We start from the raw sequence: 15,791 nt of genomic DNA on the forward strand, positions 1-15,791 counted from the left end.
ATCATCTTTATAACTGTGCTATTGAGTTATAAGAGGATGCTTAGCCCCCATGGGGACCCATCTACAATCTCTCACCATTAGAGCTGGCTGCCCTCAAGGAGTATATGGACTCTAATTTGGAATCTAGCTTCATTTGGCACTCTTAGCCACTTGCAGGGGCTCCCATTTGCTTCGTCAAAAAGAAGGATGGCACCTTGCGGCTAGTGGTTGACTACTGTGGCCTCAACAAAGTCACCATGTAGAACCAGTACCCATTGTCTTTGATCCTAGAGTTGTTGAAACGGTTGGGTGGGGCTTGGTTTTTCACCAAGATCTACCTTCAAGGAGCTTACAATCTCATTAGGATCAAGCCTAGGGACAAGTGGAAGATGGCTTTTTAAAGTTGTTATGGCCATTTCGAGTACATGGTGATGCCATTTGGTCTCACCAATGCCTCTGTTATTTTTCAACATTTGGCAAACGATATCTTTAGGGAGTTTTTGGATTAGTTTGTGGTTGTTTATTTTGATGATATTTTGGTTTTCTCTTGCACTCAGGAGGAGATGATCAGCATGTACGGCAAGTGTTGGCCAAGCTCTGGGAACACAACCTTTATGCAAAGCTTGAGAAGTGTTTCTTCAATCGGGATTCCATTGAGTATCTGGGGTATATTGTGTTTCCACAAGAGGTTGCAATGGATCCTGCAAAGGTAAAAATGATCCAAGAATGGGAGGTGCCGAAGATTGTCACTGACGTGCAGTGTTTTCTTGGTTTCACTAACTTTTACCATAAGTTCATTGACGGGTACTCTGACTTGGTGTTGCCATTAACAGCTCTGACCCACAAGGACGTGCCATTCGAGTGGTCCCCAGCTGCCTAATCGGCATTCAATTCCCTCAAGGTGGTTTTTGTTTCAACCCTGGTTCTCATCCATGCGGATCTGAGCAAGCCATTCTTTGTTGAGGCTGATGCATTTGATTTTGACTTGGCTGCAACCATTTCTCAGCTTGGTGATGATGAGGAGCTTCATCCAGTTGTGTTCCATTCTTGGAAGTTCCATGCAGTCGAGATCAACTACAGGATCCATGACAAGGAATTCCTTGCCATTATAGACTCATGTCATGAGTGGCATTGTTTCTTAGAGGGTGCTGCGCATCAGATGATCGTGTAGACAGATCATAAGAACTTAGAGTTCTTCTCTTCAGCTTACTAAGGGTTTTGAGCCATCAACAAGCATGATGGGCTCAATTCCTCTCTCAATTTGATTTGGTTATGCCGGGAAAGCAATAAGGGTTGACGAATGCTCTTTCCCATCGGTCTCCAACCTGGTGACCTAGCCTTTGATGACCAGAACCAGGTTCTTTTGGGGCCAGACGGGCTCTAGCTTTTGGCCATCTCAATGGCTCTGCTAGATCCAGCCATTACAGCGGCCATTCAGCAGGATCTCCAACTGGATGACTTTGCTTTGGTGTTTCCTCATTTTCAACTTGGTCATCCTCCTTCTTCTACCTGCACCCAGCTTGACAACTTCACCTTGTTGGATGACCTCTTGTACCATGGTGACCAGCTGTATGTTCTTGCTAGCGATGCTTGACGACTTGTTCTTCAACGGCGACATGATGATTGAGCAGCTGGCCATTATGGTGAGCATAAGACTTTTGAGTTGGTTTCTAGGGATTATTGGTGGCCTAAGATGCGGGAGTTTGTCAAGGACTTCATGGATTCCTGTGACATATGTGCCCAGAACAAGCTCCTGTGCCATTCACCATCAGGGCTGCTCCACTTGCTACCAGTGCCAATGGCTCCCTAGGAGTCCATTTCGATGGATTTCTTGACTGATCTTCCACCTTCCCATGGTTTTGATTCCATCCTTGTGGTGGTGGATCAATTCACCAAGATGGCCCATTTCTTGCCGTGCTCAAAGTCCATCACCGGCACAGCAACTGCCACCTTGGTGCTCAAGGAGGTGTTTCCAACTTCATGGCCTGCCAATGGACATTGTCATTGACAGGGGACTTTAGTTCATCTCCAATTACTAGTGCCGTTTTCTCGAGCTCATAGAGTGATAGTAAGCAGTGGCCAGTCATAGTGGAGCTCTTGTAGTACAGTGAAAGCAATGAAATTCTGTCTCTCCAAGTGCTGAGCTGATCCAAGGCATGGAAATCATGATCCAAGAGCACCATAGATTTCAATCCCCCTCTAGTTGCAAAAGTTTCCTTGCAGTATGTTCTAGATTTTCGAGAGGATCAAGTGCTCCACCAACAATAGCAGCAGCATAGGATCAAGCCAGGTGCATAGGTAAAGGGAAAATCTGAGGAGTCGAAAGGAATGGATTTCTTGAGTCTACCAGGAGTAAGACCATATGCTTGGTATATATAAGTGTCGTCCATGCAAACGTCTTGGGGGTGGCCATTATCTGGATAGAATTTGCCGTGGACCCGCAAAGTTTGAAAAAATGGTCGTTCATTCTTGCAATGGTGACACCAACCAATATCTCGTGTTTGTTTCTCGACCTTGAACTTTTTGCAAACATGGCAGTTGCAACAAACAGAGATCGCTCGAGGATTTTCAGGGATAAAGTGGCCATGTACTTATTGAAAAAACATGCATCATGAACCACTGGTAAAGATCAAGAAAGACATATCCCAAAGAAGTTTTTTCCGTATATGAATGAAATAGAGTGCAATTGTTTTTGTATGTGGTCCCAAGTTGTATCATCAAGAATTTTCAAGACAATAGTCAAGAGTGCAATGCTAAACACATTTTTATCTTTAGTTCCTCGGAGATTATAGAAAATACGACTTAGCATGTCCCTAGCAAACCATGATGATTTGAGCTCATGATAGACATGGTCCATATCACCCAGCACATGCACCTATTTTTGAAGTTCACCCAAAAAATTCAATCAGAATATTACAAATACCTTATAGGTGTTTTCAGCTTCAGGATCATCAGCAATGAATATGATGTTTATAGTGTTAGGCATTTGATCCACACCAGTGATTACTGCAGTAATTGTTGCAAAAGTATAAGCAGAAGCATCCCCTGCAAACTGATTCAATGGAACAATGTCTGATGACTTAACAAAGTCAAGCACTGGAGGAGCCTTCTCTGGCCATGCTCCAACATGTGTGGCCGTAAAAATATCTACCAAGAGACAATGGAGCCCCAAATGATATTTCAGATTCTTAACTCTAACCTTTTAGTGTTGAATATACAACTAGTGAGCTGGCTTGAAAAGGTGGCTATATTTATTAGCAGCGTTGGCTGCCATAGAAGCTGTCTCAAGGTGCATGCTATAGCTATTAGTAAAATCAATGTTAAGGAACCTTGATGTTGATGCCATTCTTGTTGAGTGGACCTCATGTTAGAAATCATAACTACCGTATCGAGATAATACATATATAAGAAGTGGCTCACCACCTAAATAAAGTTGTAAATCCACAATATGAACATATACATATTGTGTTTCCTTAGAGGAAGCAATTAGATTCCATACGTCAAAGTCTAGAATGCTATATAACTTGCGTTTAGCTAAAAAATCCCATTATTAACCCATAACTAAAAAAAAATTCTAAAATTGAGCAGTACCTCCTACAATCGCACGAGGCACTTGGCTGGAAGTCTATGTCTGAATGCCTGGATCTAGCCATAAATAAGGTTTAAAAAGCAAAAAAGCCAAGTGCCAATATCTACTAAAGGGACTTTGAAAATGTAATGGCTATTTGAAGCCTTCTTGTACACCTATTCCTCAAGATGTAAAGCATTGTATTGGAATAGACAAAGTATCTGAAGCATTAAGATGTGTAAGGCACTTAGAACCTGGAAAGAAAAGTGATTAGATTTTGCCTTATCAAGATAAACACAAACCTAGTTCACTGCTCTCTCCACCCATCTCTAAATCACCTAGAATTGGTTGTTGCTGCGAAGAAACATCATCTGGCAATGGCTGGTAATTGTAATCTATATGGTCTTGAGACCCCACATTAGAATCGCTAGCTGCCCCTGTCATTGGAGAGAGAGATCCTAAATGAAGCAATTGATTAAGTTTGGGTTAATCACAACCATTGGCCCAAAGCCTTGCTTAATTTTTGCCACATCACTGGGCATTTTTGCTCGACAGGAGAGATGACAAGTCACCATCAACACTTTGCATGCTACATATGTCACTGCTCCTTCCTCTCCAGTTTGGCCTCCTCCCATTGTTTTGCTGTGTTGTGGTGTTGGTAAATTTTCTTCTTTTCGCTGTTTTGTTGCTGTTCTTCCTACCATATGTGTTGCGGGAATCTGTGACTTAGTGCTGTTGGGGAGAGCCAGGACTGTAAATCCCTGTTTTGTAAGATTTTGTATACTTGGCTGTCTATGTGTTGTCGGCAGATTGGACATTCATCCTTTGGTCCTTTGATAACCTGGAGAACATGAAGAGAACGGTGAGCAAAGTTTAAAGTCGAGAGAGAAAAGAGAGATTTTTACCTTCAAGATACATTGCATGCAAAAAGTATGGCTGCGGTCCAGTTTGGATGGCTCTACGTAGTGCTCTAGACGAAGAACAGGAAGAAACGAAGTAAGCTTGGATTGTTACAACAATTTGCGAGAGTGGGACTTACTGAGACAAATGCAGCAAATGATGTCGTTGTGTGGCGGTGCGAGGTTGAAAACTTCGTTGAGATCCAGCCCCATCATCTTCTCTTCGGTTGACAGAGATGGAGGTTGATCATGGTGTTCTTCCGGTATGTGCGAGTTGGAAGAGCTCTTGCTGTGATGCGGGCTGGCGAATGGACTCTTGGGAAGGTTGTGTCCATTCCCATCGGTGCTGCTAGAAGTTTCCAAAGTGAGTAATCAAGTTCTATCATATGACTGTGACGTAAGCATCATCGGGAAGTGGATGAAGAGCTTCACTCTCATTGCCACCTTCGCCCTCCAGCACGTCCATGATGGCCAGAGAAGATCCAAACAAAAAAAATCCAACCTTCCAGTGTTAGCACTACTTCATTCATCCCATTCCCATGGCTGCCGCTACTGCTACCGCCACTGTTGTTATGCTCCATGATTCGTGGAGTTTCTAGGAGCCTCGGGGGAGTCCAAGCTAACATGAACTCCATTGAGGTTGGTCGTGGAAGCGGTGTTGTTTAGCTTCCTGTCTTGCTCGTTGAGCAGTAGTAATTTTGAGGTTGTCACAGCCTCCGCAGCCTCTACCTCAGCAGCACGGTCTCGGGGCGAATCTTGTAGATGCGATTGCAGATGTAGATGTTGTCAGGCTTCACGTCCAGGTGAGCAAGGCTGTGCTGAGTGAATGTGCTTCAAAGTGTTTAAGAGCTTAAATCACCTCGTCCCATTTCTTGACAGTGGAGTAAGAATGAAGATCATACAAATTCTACGCACCACCAATACCTTGATTTGATGGAACTCCTCATGGTAATGCGATGAAGAGCCAAAAGCAGAGACACATCATGTATGAGAATACCAAAGTTATGAAAGAAGAATGACAAATAACAACTTGCGATGGGGTTCTCAGGACAAAGACACCAGCGTTGACATAGTGCGTCCGATTTGGATCGCGAATCAGCAGCAGCAGTAGGGGCTCTCTTGCCTTAATGGGTTGTGGCTCGCCCGTTAACTTGATCTAACCGTTGGCAGCTATCGGATCGAGTCAAGTTCTCTGCGAGAACGTGGCTGACAGGTGCCAGGTTCTCCAGAACCCAGCTGCCAGCCGCCAAGTTCTCCAGAACCCTCTCATCCTCCAATAACGTTATTCCACGTGTCCATTAACGGTCTCACCACAACCCGTTAAGGCTGTTCCCGGGCACGTGCTCGCTCGTTCCCTCCAGAACGCACTCGCCGGGCTAATGCCCGGCTCGCCCGTTCTGGGCGGGAACGTGCTCGCCCTACCGGGAACTGCCTCGCCTCATAAACCCTAGAAAAACATACAAAACAAAACCAATTCGCTTGACAGGCCACGACACATGTCGCTGGGCCTTCCTCTCTCGCCACACGCGGCTTGGCTGCCTCCCATTGGCCGGGAGCAAACATCAGCACAATTATTCGCTAACACGTGGTTAAAGAAATAACCCCTTTACAGTTACCCCCCCATCGGACGGCCCCGATTGGCCAGATCCGGCGGCCCACAAAGTTCGGCATTTGCTCCTCTTTCACGGTTACCCCCCATCGGACGGCTGCAATTGGCTGGATCCGGTGGCCCAGAAAGTTTGGCAACTCCTCCTTATTATGATAAATACTGCTCTTTAATTGAAAGTTCAAGTTCCTGCATGAACAATCGAACCTCTTGTCTGCGACAGATCTATCACAGGCGCATCCACAGACTCCATATTGACTCACTCCACGGGCCAACCGCCCACGAAGGGTGAAGAGAGACAGAGGAGATTAGTAGTAATTGAATTGGACTGTAATCATTCCCCTGCTGCCGCCATAGTCTTGAAGGAAGATTGCTGACTCCGTGAAAGTGAGGGTGGAGAAGTAGAGCTGGAGCATGCGTGAGATCTTCGTGCAATCGCATCCTCTCCACGTCCTAGAAACAAAACCCAGGATTTCCTATGTTCGGGAAAAACCTATATCGTTTTTTCTCGGCTATGGCGGTCGCTAGCATTGGCGTCTTTGCTCCCAGGTACTCGTAGTTCTTGGGAGCTCTTCACTGACACGGTCTGAGTAGGTTCTATGGAACAAGGAAAGAATGGTGTTTCAGCAGTAGTGCTGTGATGGGCTCGAGTTTGAAACTCTCCCAGGAGCTCGGCGACTGCCCCTGTGGTCTGGCTCACAAGAGCAGCATTGTTGCAGCACTGCGCACCAGCGGGGGATTCGGAAAGCGGCCAGAGGCGAAAGCCAAGCCCAAGATTCTGTAAGCTCTCCTTAGATAGGATCTTAATCACACTCCTACACTGCGCGCCTTGTGAAGGAAGGAACTCGAGGTAAACAAGGTGGAGAGCACAGACACGTACAAGATCTTTGCTCGCAAGGTCGCAGGGGTACGTAAAGCTTCGTGACGATGAAATCTCTTGCGCGTAGATTTACGCGAGCTTGCCCAGGAGGAGGTCCAGTCGAAGTGGGAGTCGATCGGAGAGATTCTGATAGAGTCCGGAGCCAGCGTCGAGGTTGCGCTCAAGGAAAGGAAGAACTTCCTCGCAGCTGGAGTCAAGTATCAGGCAAGCGCCATACCTTGAAACGCGATGGATCACAATTTCGTGCTCCTCCCATTGTTCCAGCATCCTGTTTTGGTGATCCTGGAGAAGGGCGAGGCGGTGGAGTATGGCGTCCAACTGGCGCCTCCCAAAGACGCCAAAGACGCCAAAGAGGAGGCGACGAAAGGTGGCGATGAGAAAGAAGCTCCGGAGATCACTGTGGTGGACTTGGGTGGGAAGCAGCCCGAAGAAACAGTCCCAGCGATTCTAAGGTGACAAAAAAGCTTCGCTCTCTTTCGCTCACCTTGTGCTGGACTCTCCCTGTCTAGAGTGGACGACGGCAAATCACCAGGAAAGACGCGGAAGTTCTGACTAGCGCGTGCGAGGAGGCCAAACTCTCGCAGGCTTTACGAGCACCAGCGAATTCTGCCAATGCTGAGAATGCCACCGCGATTCAGGAGCAGATCAAGCTGCTACTAACACCATCCATCGCATAAGAAGAAAGAACAAGAAAGAAAAAGAAGCACGAATCTGGAAAGCTAGAAGACGTGCAAAGTGTAAAATTCCTCTACAGTCTCACACCCTCAAATGAAAAGAAAGTATGTCTTCCTTCCAAGGAAAAGTTACCACTATACACATATTACAGGTGGAAAAAAAGGAAAAGGAGACTCACTCGAGCTTGAGATTGTAGCAGAGGTGGCCAAGCTCCGGGCGGGAGTGCATCCACGCGGCAAACGAGGAATTGGGAGTTCTACTCGTCAGAAACGAGCGGAATGCTATGAGAAACGCGTATCTCCTGCGAGAGCACACTATAGTGTTAGCAAAAAGGGGATAGCATTCCCAAAAGTTACCTCAAAGCTTTGACACCCATGTCTTGAATGTAAGCTCGGTGCTCCTCGTCCTCTTGCTGGCAGCATTCGAGCTGCTGCTTGTAATAGAGGATGTCATCTCTCAGATTTCCAGCTTCAGAGCATCTATCACAACACCAACAGTGAGACGGGAAAAGAAAGAAGTAAACTAAACTTACCTGTCGATGATGGTATCCACTTCGGCTTTGCAAAAAGGTCCGCTTGGCAGGACTCTCACCAAGCTGAGTATGTCTCTGTAGTCCCCTTGCTTGAAAGCGCTTATATCATCGGCAGGCCTTTGTATGGGTCCATACACACAAGATGGAACCCCCGAGGAAGAAGCTGCCAAGCTAGCTTCGGCTTCGGCTTGCAGCCCCATGCAAGTGATTGCCATCGCATACGCGACACCTCCGTATCCCGTGTGAGAAATATATACATATTCGCTGCCAGATCTAGAAATAACAATCAGAAGTTAGATGACAAAGAAAGAAACATAAAAATGGAGCTCACCCGTTTAGTCTGTCCTGGATGGCATCCACATCCATTGCCAGAGCGGCCCTCTCCCTCGTCAGTGGGATTCTTTTGTAGTCGATTTTGTAGCCTTCGGCCGCAAGACCAGTATAAACCTCGGCAGGAGTTTTAACATCGTCAGACGTCAGAACTTCCCAGTACCCGATAACGTCAGACTTGTTTGTCAGTGGATTACACTCTTCTCGGTGTAAGACCACGCGGCCACCAGAGCGTTTCATCTCGGCGAGGATATCTTCCTTCAACCTGTACTCCATTTGCTCAACCTGTCAAGGGCGTAAAAAGGTTGTCAGCGACCGTAGAAAGCAAAAGAAATCACTTCCAAAACCAAGAGCAACTTATTGATCGAGATTAGTATGTGAGGAAACAATGAGAAGTGAAACACCTACCGCAGAACCTTTTATTCCAACGTGCTTTAAAGTGCTTACAGGTTGGTCAAGCTCCCGTAAAACAAATGGATTACCGTGAATATAAACCACAGCCTCCTCTCTCAAGTCGGTCACAACAGCGTGCTTTCCTTGATCAACGGCTGTGTTGAGACAAGCAAACGCTGCTTTGGCGCCTTGAGCAGTGGGTGTGGCCATGCTATATACTGGAAAGCCATCTATCTGTATAAAGCGTTAGAAGTGCTATGAAGAACTTCTATAGAATACGGACCTTACGCATATGAGGTACTCCAGGGATGTCAAAGCAGCTTGCCGCGCTCTGACCTGGGAAATGGTACATTTTGAGAATAGCCCGTTTCCCCAGAACCGAACCATTCCGGGACTTGACTATCGCTTCTAAAATCTCATCGCCCTCGCAATTCTCAGCCAATGCCCGAAATTCCACCTCCTGGATAAAACAGATTAGACGAAGAAAGGAAAAAGTAAAAAACAAAAAAAACTCACAGGAACAGCGAAAAAACGAGCCGGCCTCAACCGCATACTCCACTTCATCTGTTTGATTTCTGGTCGCTTGTTTAGCCATACCTTGAACGGCAAACGCTGGGTTTCACTGAACGCTTCACTACCGAGGTAAGAAGCAAACGCGATCATCATGCAGTACCGCTCCAGATACTCAACTCCACGATTTAGAGCTGCTCTTCGGCCAGGAGACTCCAGATTTTGTTGATTGAAGCTCTTACGGTACTGTAAAATAGCCTGACGGAGATTCTGTAGTGCTGCACACCGGTCTATAACATCATCAAGTGCCTCCCTGCATGCGACCCCGTCCTCTAGTAAGCGTGTAAGTCTTCTCACAATAGATATGTTGTCCATTACGAGTACGCTTGTCGATTTGCACCTTTCCAACTTTGCTGGCTTGAAAGTCAGGTGCTCGTCACCGGCTTCACCGTTTTCTTCTCCGCTGCTATCTGATCCACCGTCCACAGAAGATCCAGGAAGAGCGGACGGTAAACGAAAAGGCTTGCCATAATCGCAGCGGAGTTTTACTAGACAAGCGATAACAGTGCCTGTTGTTGTGCGTCCACGTCCCATCTGCAGAGTGGAGGCACGACGTAAGCATTACAGTACCACATCAAGTGAAGCCTATTTTACCTGACAGTTGAAGACGAAGACGGTCTTTTTGGGAGCAGAAACAATCTTAGACGTCAGTGTGTCGAAGTCTGAGCTCTTTGGAGCTTTTCCATCAGTAATTGGCATACGGGAATACTCGATAGAGTAGCCTTCGGAGACCAGCCGAGAGTAAACTTCGAATGGAGTCTGAACTCCTTCTGGAGTAACACTTTCCCAGCTGTCGAATATGAAACCGTCTTTCGATTCGTGGTTCACCATAATTGCACCATCATAACGTTCTGCTTCCTTGAGCACGTCTTCTTTGAGTCGAGCCTCCATCTGTTCTACTCGGTCGCGATCAATTCCCTGAGACAGAGCCAAATTAAACATATGAACACAAATACCATCGGTTAGGACTTACTGTATACTCGAGCATGTTTTTGTAAGGCCTCTCGACTTCTCGCAGAACGAATGGCTGTCCATTGATATATACGACTGGCTCCTCTCTCATGTTATGCCACAAGACGGGACGTCCTCCTTTTCCACCACCAACTCTTTCCAAGACCGCTTTGATGCCGCTAACAGTGGGATTGGCAACTCCGTAGACAGGAAAACCAGGAATTTCCCTGAAGTTTGGAGCTCCCTCCACACTTTCGGGCAGATGAGGATTATGACAGCCCGGATAGTGGTCACCCTTCAAAACTGTTTGTTTCCCAAGAACGTCTCCAGTTCTGCATGCCGCCACAGCTTCCATCCTGGATGGTCGGCCATTTTCAGCTGCCACAGGGGGTTTGTTTCTGTAGCCAAGTGCTCCCATGGGATCCCGCCGCAAGAGCCTGAAAGAAATGCTCATGAGCGAGAATGTGACTACTAAAGATACAGCAAACCTTCTCAAGATACTGTACAATTCCGGCCTAGCCTTCATCCACTGCTGAAAGCCACCAGGCTGCGTTAAGGCAGACTGATCTGTATGTATATATACAGCAAAACAGATCAGAAAGTAGTACCGCTCCAGATACTCGACAAAGTACGAGAGAGAAGACTCCCTCTTCTTTTCATCTGCTTGCCGCAAAATGCTGTTACGATATGTGTTGATGGCTTCACGCAAGTTCTGCCATGGTCTATTGTGAATAACAGCAACCTCGAAAGGAAAAATACATCTACCTGCATAGCCGAACACCTATCTATAACAGTATCAACTTGTCGTTTGCCTTCGACGCCACCCTGAAAAACAGAAAGTCTTCAGAGTCAGAATAAAAACAAAGCAAAAAAACAGTATTTCTTACCTCCAAAACCCGACAAAGGCTCCTTACAACAGTGTATTCACCTTGTCTAAACCCTTCCTCGGAATCAGGAAATTCGTCAGTTGACTCCTCTGCAGAGCCAAGTACTTCCCCGAAGGACCTCGATCTACGAATTCCTGCAAAATACTGCTGCCTCGGAATTAGTAATCTCTAGAATCTTTCTAAAATTTTTGTTTCCTCACATGATATAATCTTCCATTGTTAATGTGGACGACAAGTCAAATAGTTAACCGGATCAAAAAGACAAAAAAACGTAAAATGACACCTGCAGATCCGCTTCGCTTCAAATATACAAGAGTTGCAATGACCATTCCAGTAGTTGTACGCCCTCGACCCATTTGACAATTAAACACCAAGGCGGTGTTAATGTCCGCTTCTGCAACACGCTGCACCTGCTCGATCCAGAACAAAGAAGAATTTCAGCTTGTTCAAGGATAAAGCAACAAACCAGTAGATCGAAGTCCCGTTCTTTGGGAGATTTCTCATCAGTGATTGGCAACCGTTCATAATCCACGAAGTACGACTCATTGCACAAGCTGTCGTACACCTATTCCGAAAAAGAAAACAACTAAGTTGAAAGCAAATGCAGATGAAGACCTTCAACCTCTAGAGGTGTTAGCACCGATGCGTCAGTTATTGGTTCCCACTGGTCGATCATTTGGCCGTCAGGCATTTCATCACAAACCAGGATTTTGCAGCCAAACCTAAGGACAAAATAGCACTCACAATTTACTAAAACGAGTGAGCTAAGAAACATACCGACCAGCCTCTCGAAGAACATCCTCTTTCAGCCTGGCTTCCATTTCCTCAACACGAACTCTGTTAATTCCCTATTCAATGACAAAATCAGCTTTTAGTTCGTCAAGCAACACTACACTCACAGTATACTCGAGGTTCGTGAATGGCCTCTCGATCTCTCTCAACACAAATGGCCGACCATTTATGTAAATAACCTGAAAGTAGAGAACTTCCGTGAAGATGACGAACAGAATAAAAATCTTCTTACTGGCTCTTCACGGAGATTGTGCCAGAGCACGCGCTTGTGACCTCCATTCCGATTTGCGCCGATCAAATCGAGCACCTTGCGTATGCCATCGATCGTTGGAATAGCTACGCCAAACACGGGGAGCGAGCCAACCTGTTTGATATGTTTTGTCAGACGAAAGCTTGGGTAACTTCGTCCCGCTACAAACCTGGCGATAATTTGGAGCGCCTTGGACGTGCGGCTGTAAACGCTTGTTCTGGCAGCCTGGAAAGTGATCGCTCTTGAGAATCGTCTTCCGCCCAAGCACGGAGCCTCCTCGCGACATAATCACATGCTCCGGCTCCCGCGACGCGGCGAGCTCGCTGCTCGCCATCTCAAACCCTAAGAGTGAATCCAGTGTCGATGGAGCTTCTCCCCCTCGCGCAGCGCAAATCCTTCCCCCTTGCTCTACTGCCCCGCGCTTCCCAATGCTGATACTCTGCGAGCTCCGGGGCCCCGGCGCGGCTGGATCTCCACAGAACCCTCCCGGGGCCACTGCTTTACCAGCGAGGAGATTCATCCAGGAGCTGGAAAATCGCCGGGAAGAGCTGCGCCAATGCCTCGCGATTCACCATAGCTGCGCCATTGCTGCACCAGTCTAGAAAAATAACAATCCGCCCTAAAATACGTCTGAAATTTCTCGTGTTCCACGAGCTTGTACGAAAAATTGCGGCTGTTGGAGCTGTCCCATCTCTCTTGCTGACGTGTCGGATTTACTAGAGCACCTGGTGCGAATCGAACGTGGCATATACATCCAACTGCCGACGAAATCTCAACCGTTCGTTCAAACACACAATCCAAGTTGCCGTTGGATAAAAGAATTATTTGTAAACTTTAATTTCCACGTAGAAAGAACAAACCATCAAGTAAGCTTGATTGAGATACAAAGAACACAGCAGTAGCTATAGATCATCTAATCTAAACCACTATAGAAGAAACCAGGAAAAAAACGATGGTCAGGAAAAGGAGAAGCTCGGTCACTGGAGAAATCACTACTCCCCCTTTTGGACGAGACATATCACTGCTCCAGTTCTTCGGCCTCCTCGTCGTACTCCTCCTCGGCACTCGCGTCCTGGTATTGCTGATACTCGGACACCAGATCGTTCATGTTGCTCTCAGCCTCGGTGAACTCCATTTCGTCCATTCCCTCGCCCGTGTACCAATGCAGGAAGGCCTTCCTCCGGAACATCGCAGTGAATTGCTCGCTCACGCGCCGGAACATCTCCTGGATGGAAGTCGAGTTGCCGATGAAGGTGGACGCCATCTTGAGCCCCTTGGGAGGGATGTCACACACGCTCGACTTGACGTTGTTGGGGATCCACTCCACGAAGTAGGACGAGTTCTTGTTCTGGACGTTGATCATCTGCTCGTCAACCTCCTTGGTGCTCATCCGGCCCCGGAACATCGCCGAGGCTGTGAGGTACCTTCCGTGCCTGGGGTCCGCCGCGCACATCATGTTCTTGGCGTCCCACATTTGCTGGGTCAGCTCCGGAACGGTGAGAGCCCTGTAGAGCTGGGAGCCCCGCGAGGTAAGAGGCGCAAACCCGACCATGAAGAAGTGGAGCCGCGGGAATGGGATCAGGTTGACAGCCAGCTTCCGGAGATCGGAGTTCAGCTGTCCAGGAAACCTTAAGCAACACGTAACACCGCTCATTGTTGCAGAGATCAGATGGTTGAGGTCTCCAACTACAAACAAAAGAAACAAGGATCACCAGTAAGAACGTAGACGAGGAAGTTGAAGACGATGAACTTACATGTTGGCGTTGTCAGTTTGAGCGTGCGGAAGCAAATGTCGTAAAGAGCCTCGTTGTCCAGAACCATGCACTCGTCAGCATTTTCCACGAGCTGGTGGACGGAGAGAGTAGCATTGTATGGTTCCACAACAGTGTCTGAGACCTTTGGCGACGGGAAAACTGAGAATGTCAGCATCATTCTATCGGGGTACTCCTCGCGGATCTTGGATATCAAGAGGGTACCCATTCCCGATCCGGTACCACCACCAAGAGAGTGGCAGACTTGAAAGCCTGAGAAGAAAAACAAAGGAAAAAAAAAAAGAATTAACGCTAAGAAACCAACACTATTGACCATCTACGTTACCTTGCAAACAGTCACAACTCTCGGCCTCCTTTCGAACGACGTCGAGAACCGAATCAATAAGCTCGGCCCCTTCGGTGTAGTGACCCTTGGCCCAATTGTTGCCCGCACCCGTCTGGCCAAAGACGAAGTTGTCCGGCCTGAAAATCTGACCGAATGGCCCGGCTCTCACGCTGTCCATGGTACCCGGTTCTAGATCCATGAGAACTGCGCGTGGCACAAAGCGGCCGCCGCTGGCTTCGTTGTAGTAGACGTTGATCCTCTCCAGCTGAAGATCAGAGTCGCCATGGTATGTCCCGGTCGGATCGATACCATGCTCGTCGCAGATCACCTCCCAGAACTTGGCACCGATTTGGTTGCCGCACTGGCCGCCCTGGATGTGCAAGATTTCCCTCATCTTTGGCTGCCAGGACACACAAGAAAGAAAAAGATGAGCTCGATACACCGATATTTCGTGTCAAGATCAAGATCTAGCCCGCATTTGGCAAGAATCGCAAGAAAACACCAGGGAAAAGCACGAAACAAGAATGCGCCCAGAGAAAAAGGCGGCAATCGACAGAGAACCCCAAGGTCACGGCGCATACCTTGTCGAGCGGCGAGGCGGAGGCGCTGAATCCGACGAACCTCTCTCGCGGAGAGGAAGAAGAGCTAGGGCGCGCCGCAGCCGCTTTCTCGAGCTCACACACACAGGACCCCCCAAAAACCACTATATAGAAAGAGCAAGAGGGATTGTCTAAAAGAGAGGGAAGCCCAGTTAGCCGGATTTGGAAGAGAATTTGAAATCCGCCGGCCGGCCGGCCGGCCATATAGTTTTTCCCGCCGACGCAATTCACGGGTAGCGGCCGATCAACGGGCAAAAAGATCTCAAAAAAGTGACGGCATATGCTCTATAACGGCCATGTCCGGGGCATATTCCGGTCATGCACGATCGTGAGCTGATTCGATCATGCCAGAGCTCCCCGAGCGTATGCCCAATATGGGCATAATAACGGCCCGAAACTGGCACTTTGGCGCCCTTGGAGGGCATCTAAATTTCATAACCTCGCCATCGAGCGCTTTCACGCTTGCCCAAATATGAAGTAATCGTTCGATGAATAGTCATCGTGCTGAGCATTCGATACCTCTGGAGCTCAGATTAAGAAACGTGAAGTGAGCCCTACTCATAGTGAATAGTAATTACCTCCTCCCTGACCACTGTCCACTAAAAGCATGCAGGGAAGGAGTTGCTTCAAAGAAAGCCAAGAGATGCCCTAAAAATCTTGCAAGAGCAATAGATCTCCATGGTTTAACAAGAATTTACTGGAATTCACCAAATATGAAGACACCACATTTGCTGATCATACAAAAGAAGACTTTACATGGTTTAACCAGCTTTCACATTTTTT

The 15,791-nt window shown here is 47.4% G+C and overlaps 4 protein-coding genes across 5 annotated transcripts; 2 read left to right on the forward strand and 2 right to left on the reverse strand.

The window, feature by feature from the left end:
* Positions 1-387: 387 nt before the first annotated feature.
* Positions 388-859, forward strand: LOC112346394 (uncharacterized mitochondrial protein AtMg00860-like). The gene is made up of 2 exons (XM_024675323.1): positions 388-400; positions 537-859. Exons 1-2 carry the CDS (start codon positions 388-390, stop codon positions 857-859), a joined length of 336 nt encoding a protein of 111 aa, XP_024531091.1.
* A 5,397-nt stretch (positions 860-6,256) lies between these two features.
* On the forward strand, positions 6,257-7,728 carry LOC112344854. The gene is made up of 6 exons (XM_024670375.1): positions 6,257-6,601; positions 6,647-6,832; positions 6,890-6,959; positions 7,020-7,136; positions 7,197-7,384; positions 7,442-7,728. Exons 1-6 carry the CDS (start codon positions 6,531-6,533, stop codon positions 7,482-7,484), a joined length of 675 nt encoding a protein of 224 aa, XP_024526143.1. The 5' UTR covers positions 6,257-6,530; the 3' UTR covers positions 7,485-7,728.
* On the reverse strand, positions 7,702-12,924 carry LOC9632221 (paladin). 2 transcript variants are annotated; one of them, XM_024670317.1, is made up of 19 exons: positions 12,482-12,924; positions 12,295-12,426; positions 12,170-12,241; positions 12,048-12,118; positions 11,893-11,992; positions 11,737-11,835; positions 11,554-11,680; positions 11,271-11,404; positions 11,149-11,208; positions 10,872-11,095; positions 10,406-10,820; positions 10,027-10,350; positions 9,379-9,966; positions 9,146-9,322; positions 8,878-9,096; positions 8,471-8,754; positions 8,140-8,412; positions 7,964-8,086; positions 7,702-7,908 (listed from the first exon to the last, which is right to left on the reverse strand). In XM_024670317.1, exons 1-19 carry the CDS (start codon positions 12,830-12,832, stop codon positions 7,782-7,784), a joined length of 3,900 nt encoding a protein of 1,299 aa, XP_024526085.1. In that variant the 5' UTR covers positions 12,833-12,924; the 3' UTR covers positions 7,702-7,781. The 2 variants fall into 2 exon arrangements, with proteins under 2 accessions (XP_024526085.1, XP_024526092.1); XM_024670324.1 differs by lacking the exons at positions 12,170-12,241; positions 12,295-12,426; positions 12,482-12,924 and having other exon boundaries at positions 12,052-12,118.
* Positions 12,925-13,125: 201 nt separating this feature from the next.
* Positions 13,126-15,124, reverse strand: LOC9632222 (tubulin beta chain). The gene is made up of 4 exons (XM_002961025.2): positions 14,991-15,124; positions 14,410-14,809; positions 14,067-14,336; positions 13,126-13,998 (listed from the first exon to the last, which is right to left on the reverse strand). Exons 2-4 carry the CDS (start codon positions 14,801-14,803, stop codon positions 13,331-13,333), a joined length of 1,332 nt encoding a protein of 443 aa, XP_002961071.1. The 5' UTR covers positions 14,804-14,809; positions 14,991-15,124; the 3' UTR covers positions 13,126-13,330.
* Positions 15,125-15,791: the final 667 nt, after the last annotated feature.

The sequence above is a fragment of the Selaginella moellendorffii genome, unplaced genomic scaffold (genome assembly GCF_000143415.4).
Source record: "Selaginella moellendorffii unplaced genomic scaffold, v1.0 SELMOscaffold_0, whole genome shotgun sequence".
Lineage (NCBI taxonomy): Eukaryota > Viridiplantae > Streptophyta > Lycopodiopsida > Selaginellales > Selaginellaceae > Selaginella > Selaginella moellendorffii.

Bases quoted from the DNA above. Each gene is read 5' to 3' on its own strand.
- LOC9632222 (XM_002961025.2), bottom strand. From the start codon at position 14,803: ATGAGGGAAATCTTGCACATCCAGGGCGGCCAGTGCGGCAACCAAATC. The intron at 14,337-14,409 runs GTAACGTAGATG...TTTTCTTCTCAG, and splicing joins GAGTTGTGACTGTTTGCAAG to GCTTTCAAGTCTGCCACTCT. The intron at 13,999-14,066 runs GTAAGTTCATCG...TTTTGTTTGTAG, and splicing joins CAAACTGACAACGCCAACAT to TTGGAGACCTCAACCATCTG.
- LOC9632221 (XM_024670317.1), bottom strand. From the start codon at position 12,832: ATGAATCTCCTCGCTGGTAAAGCAGTGGCCCCGGGAGGGTTCTGTGGA. The intron at 11,993-12,047 runs GTATGTTTCTTA...TTTTGTCCTTAG, and splicing joins GTTCTTCGAGAGGCTGGTCG to GTTTGGCTGCAAAATCCTGG. The intron at 9,097-9,145 runs GTCCGTATTCTA...CGCTTTATACAG, and splicing joins GAGTACCTCATATGCGTAAG to ATAGATGGCTTTCCAGTATA.
- LOC112344854 (XM_024670375.1), top strand. From the start codon at position 6,531: ATGTTCGGGAAAAACCTATATCGTTTTTTCTCGGCTATGGCGGTCGCT. The intron at 6,602-6,646 runs GTACTCGTAGTT...CGGTCTGAGTAG, and splicing joins ATTGGCGTCTTTGCTCCCAG to GTTCTATGGAACAAGGAAAG. The intron at 6,833-6,889 runs GTAAGCTCTCCT...CGCCTTGTGAAG, and splicing joins AAAGCCAAGCCCAAGATTCT to GAAGGAACTCGAGGTAAACA.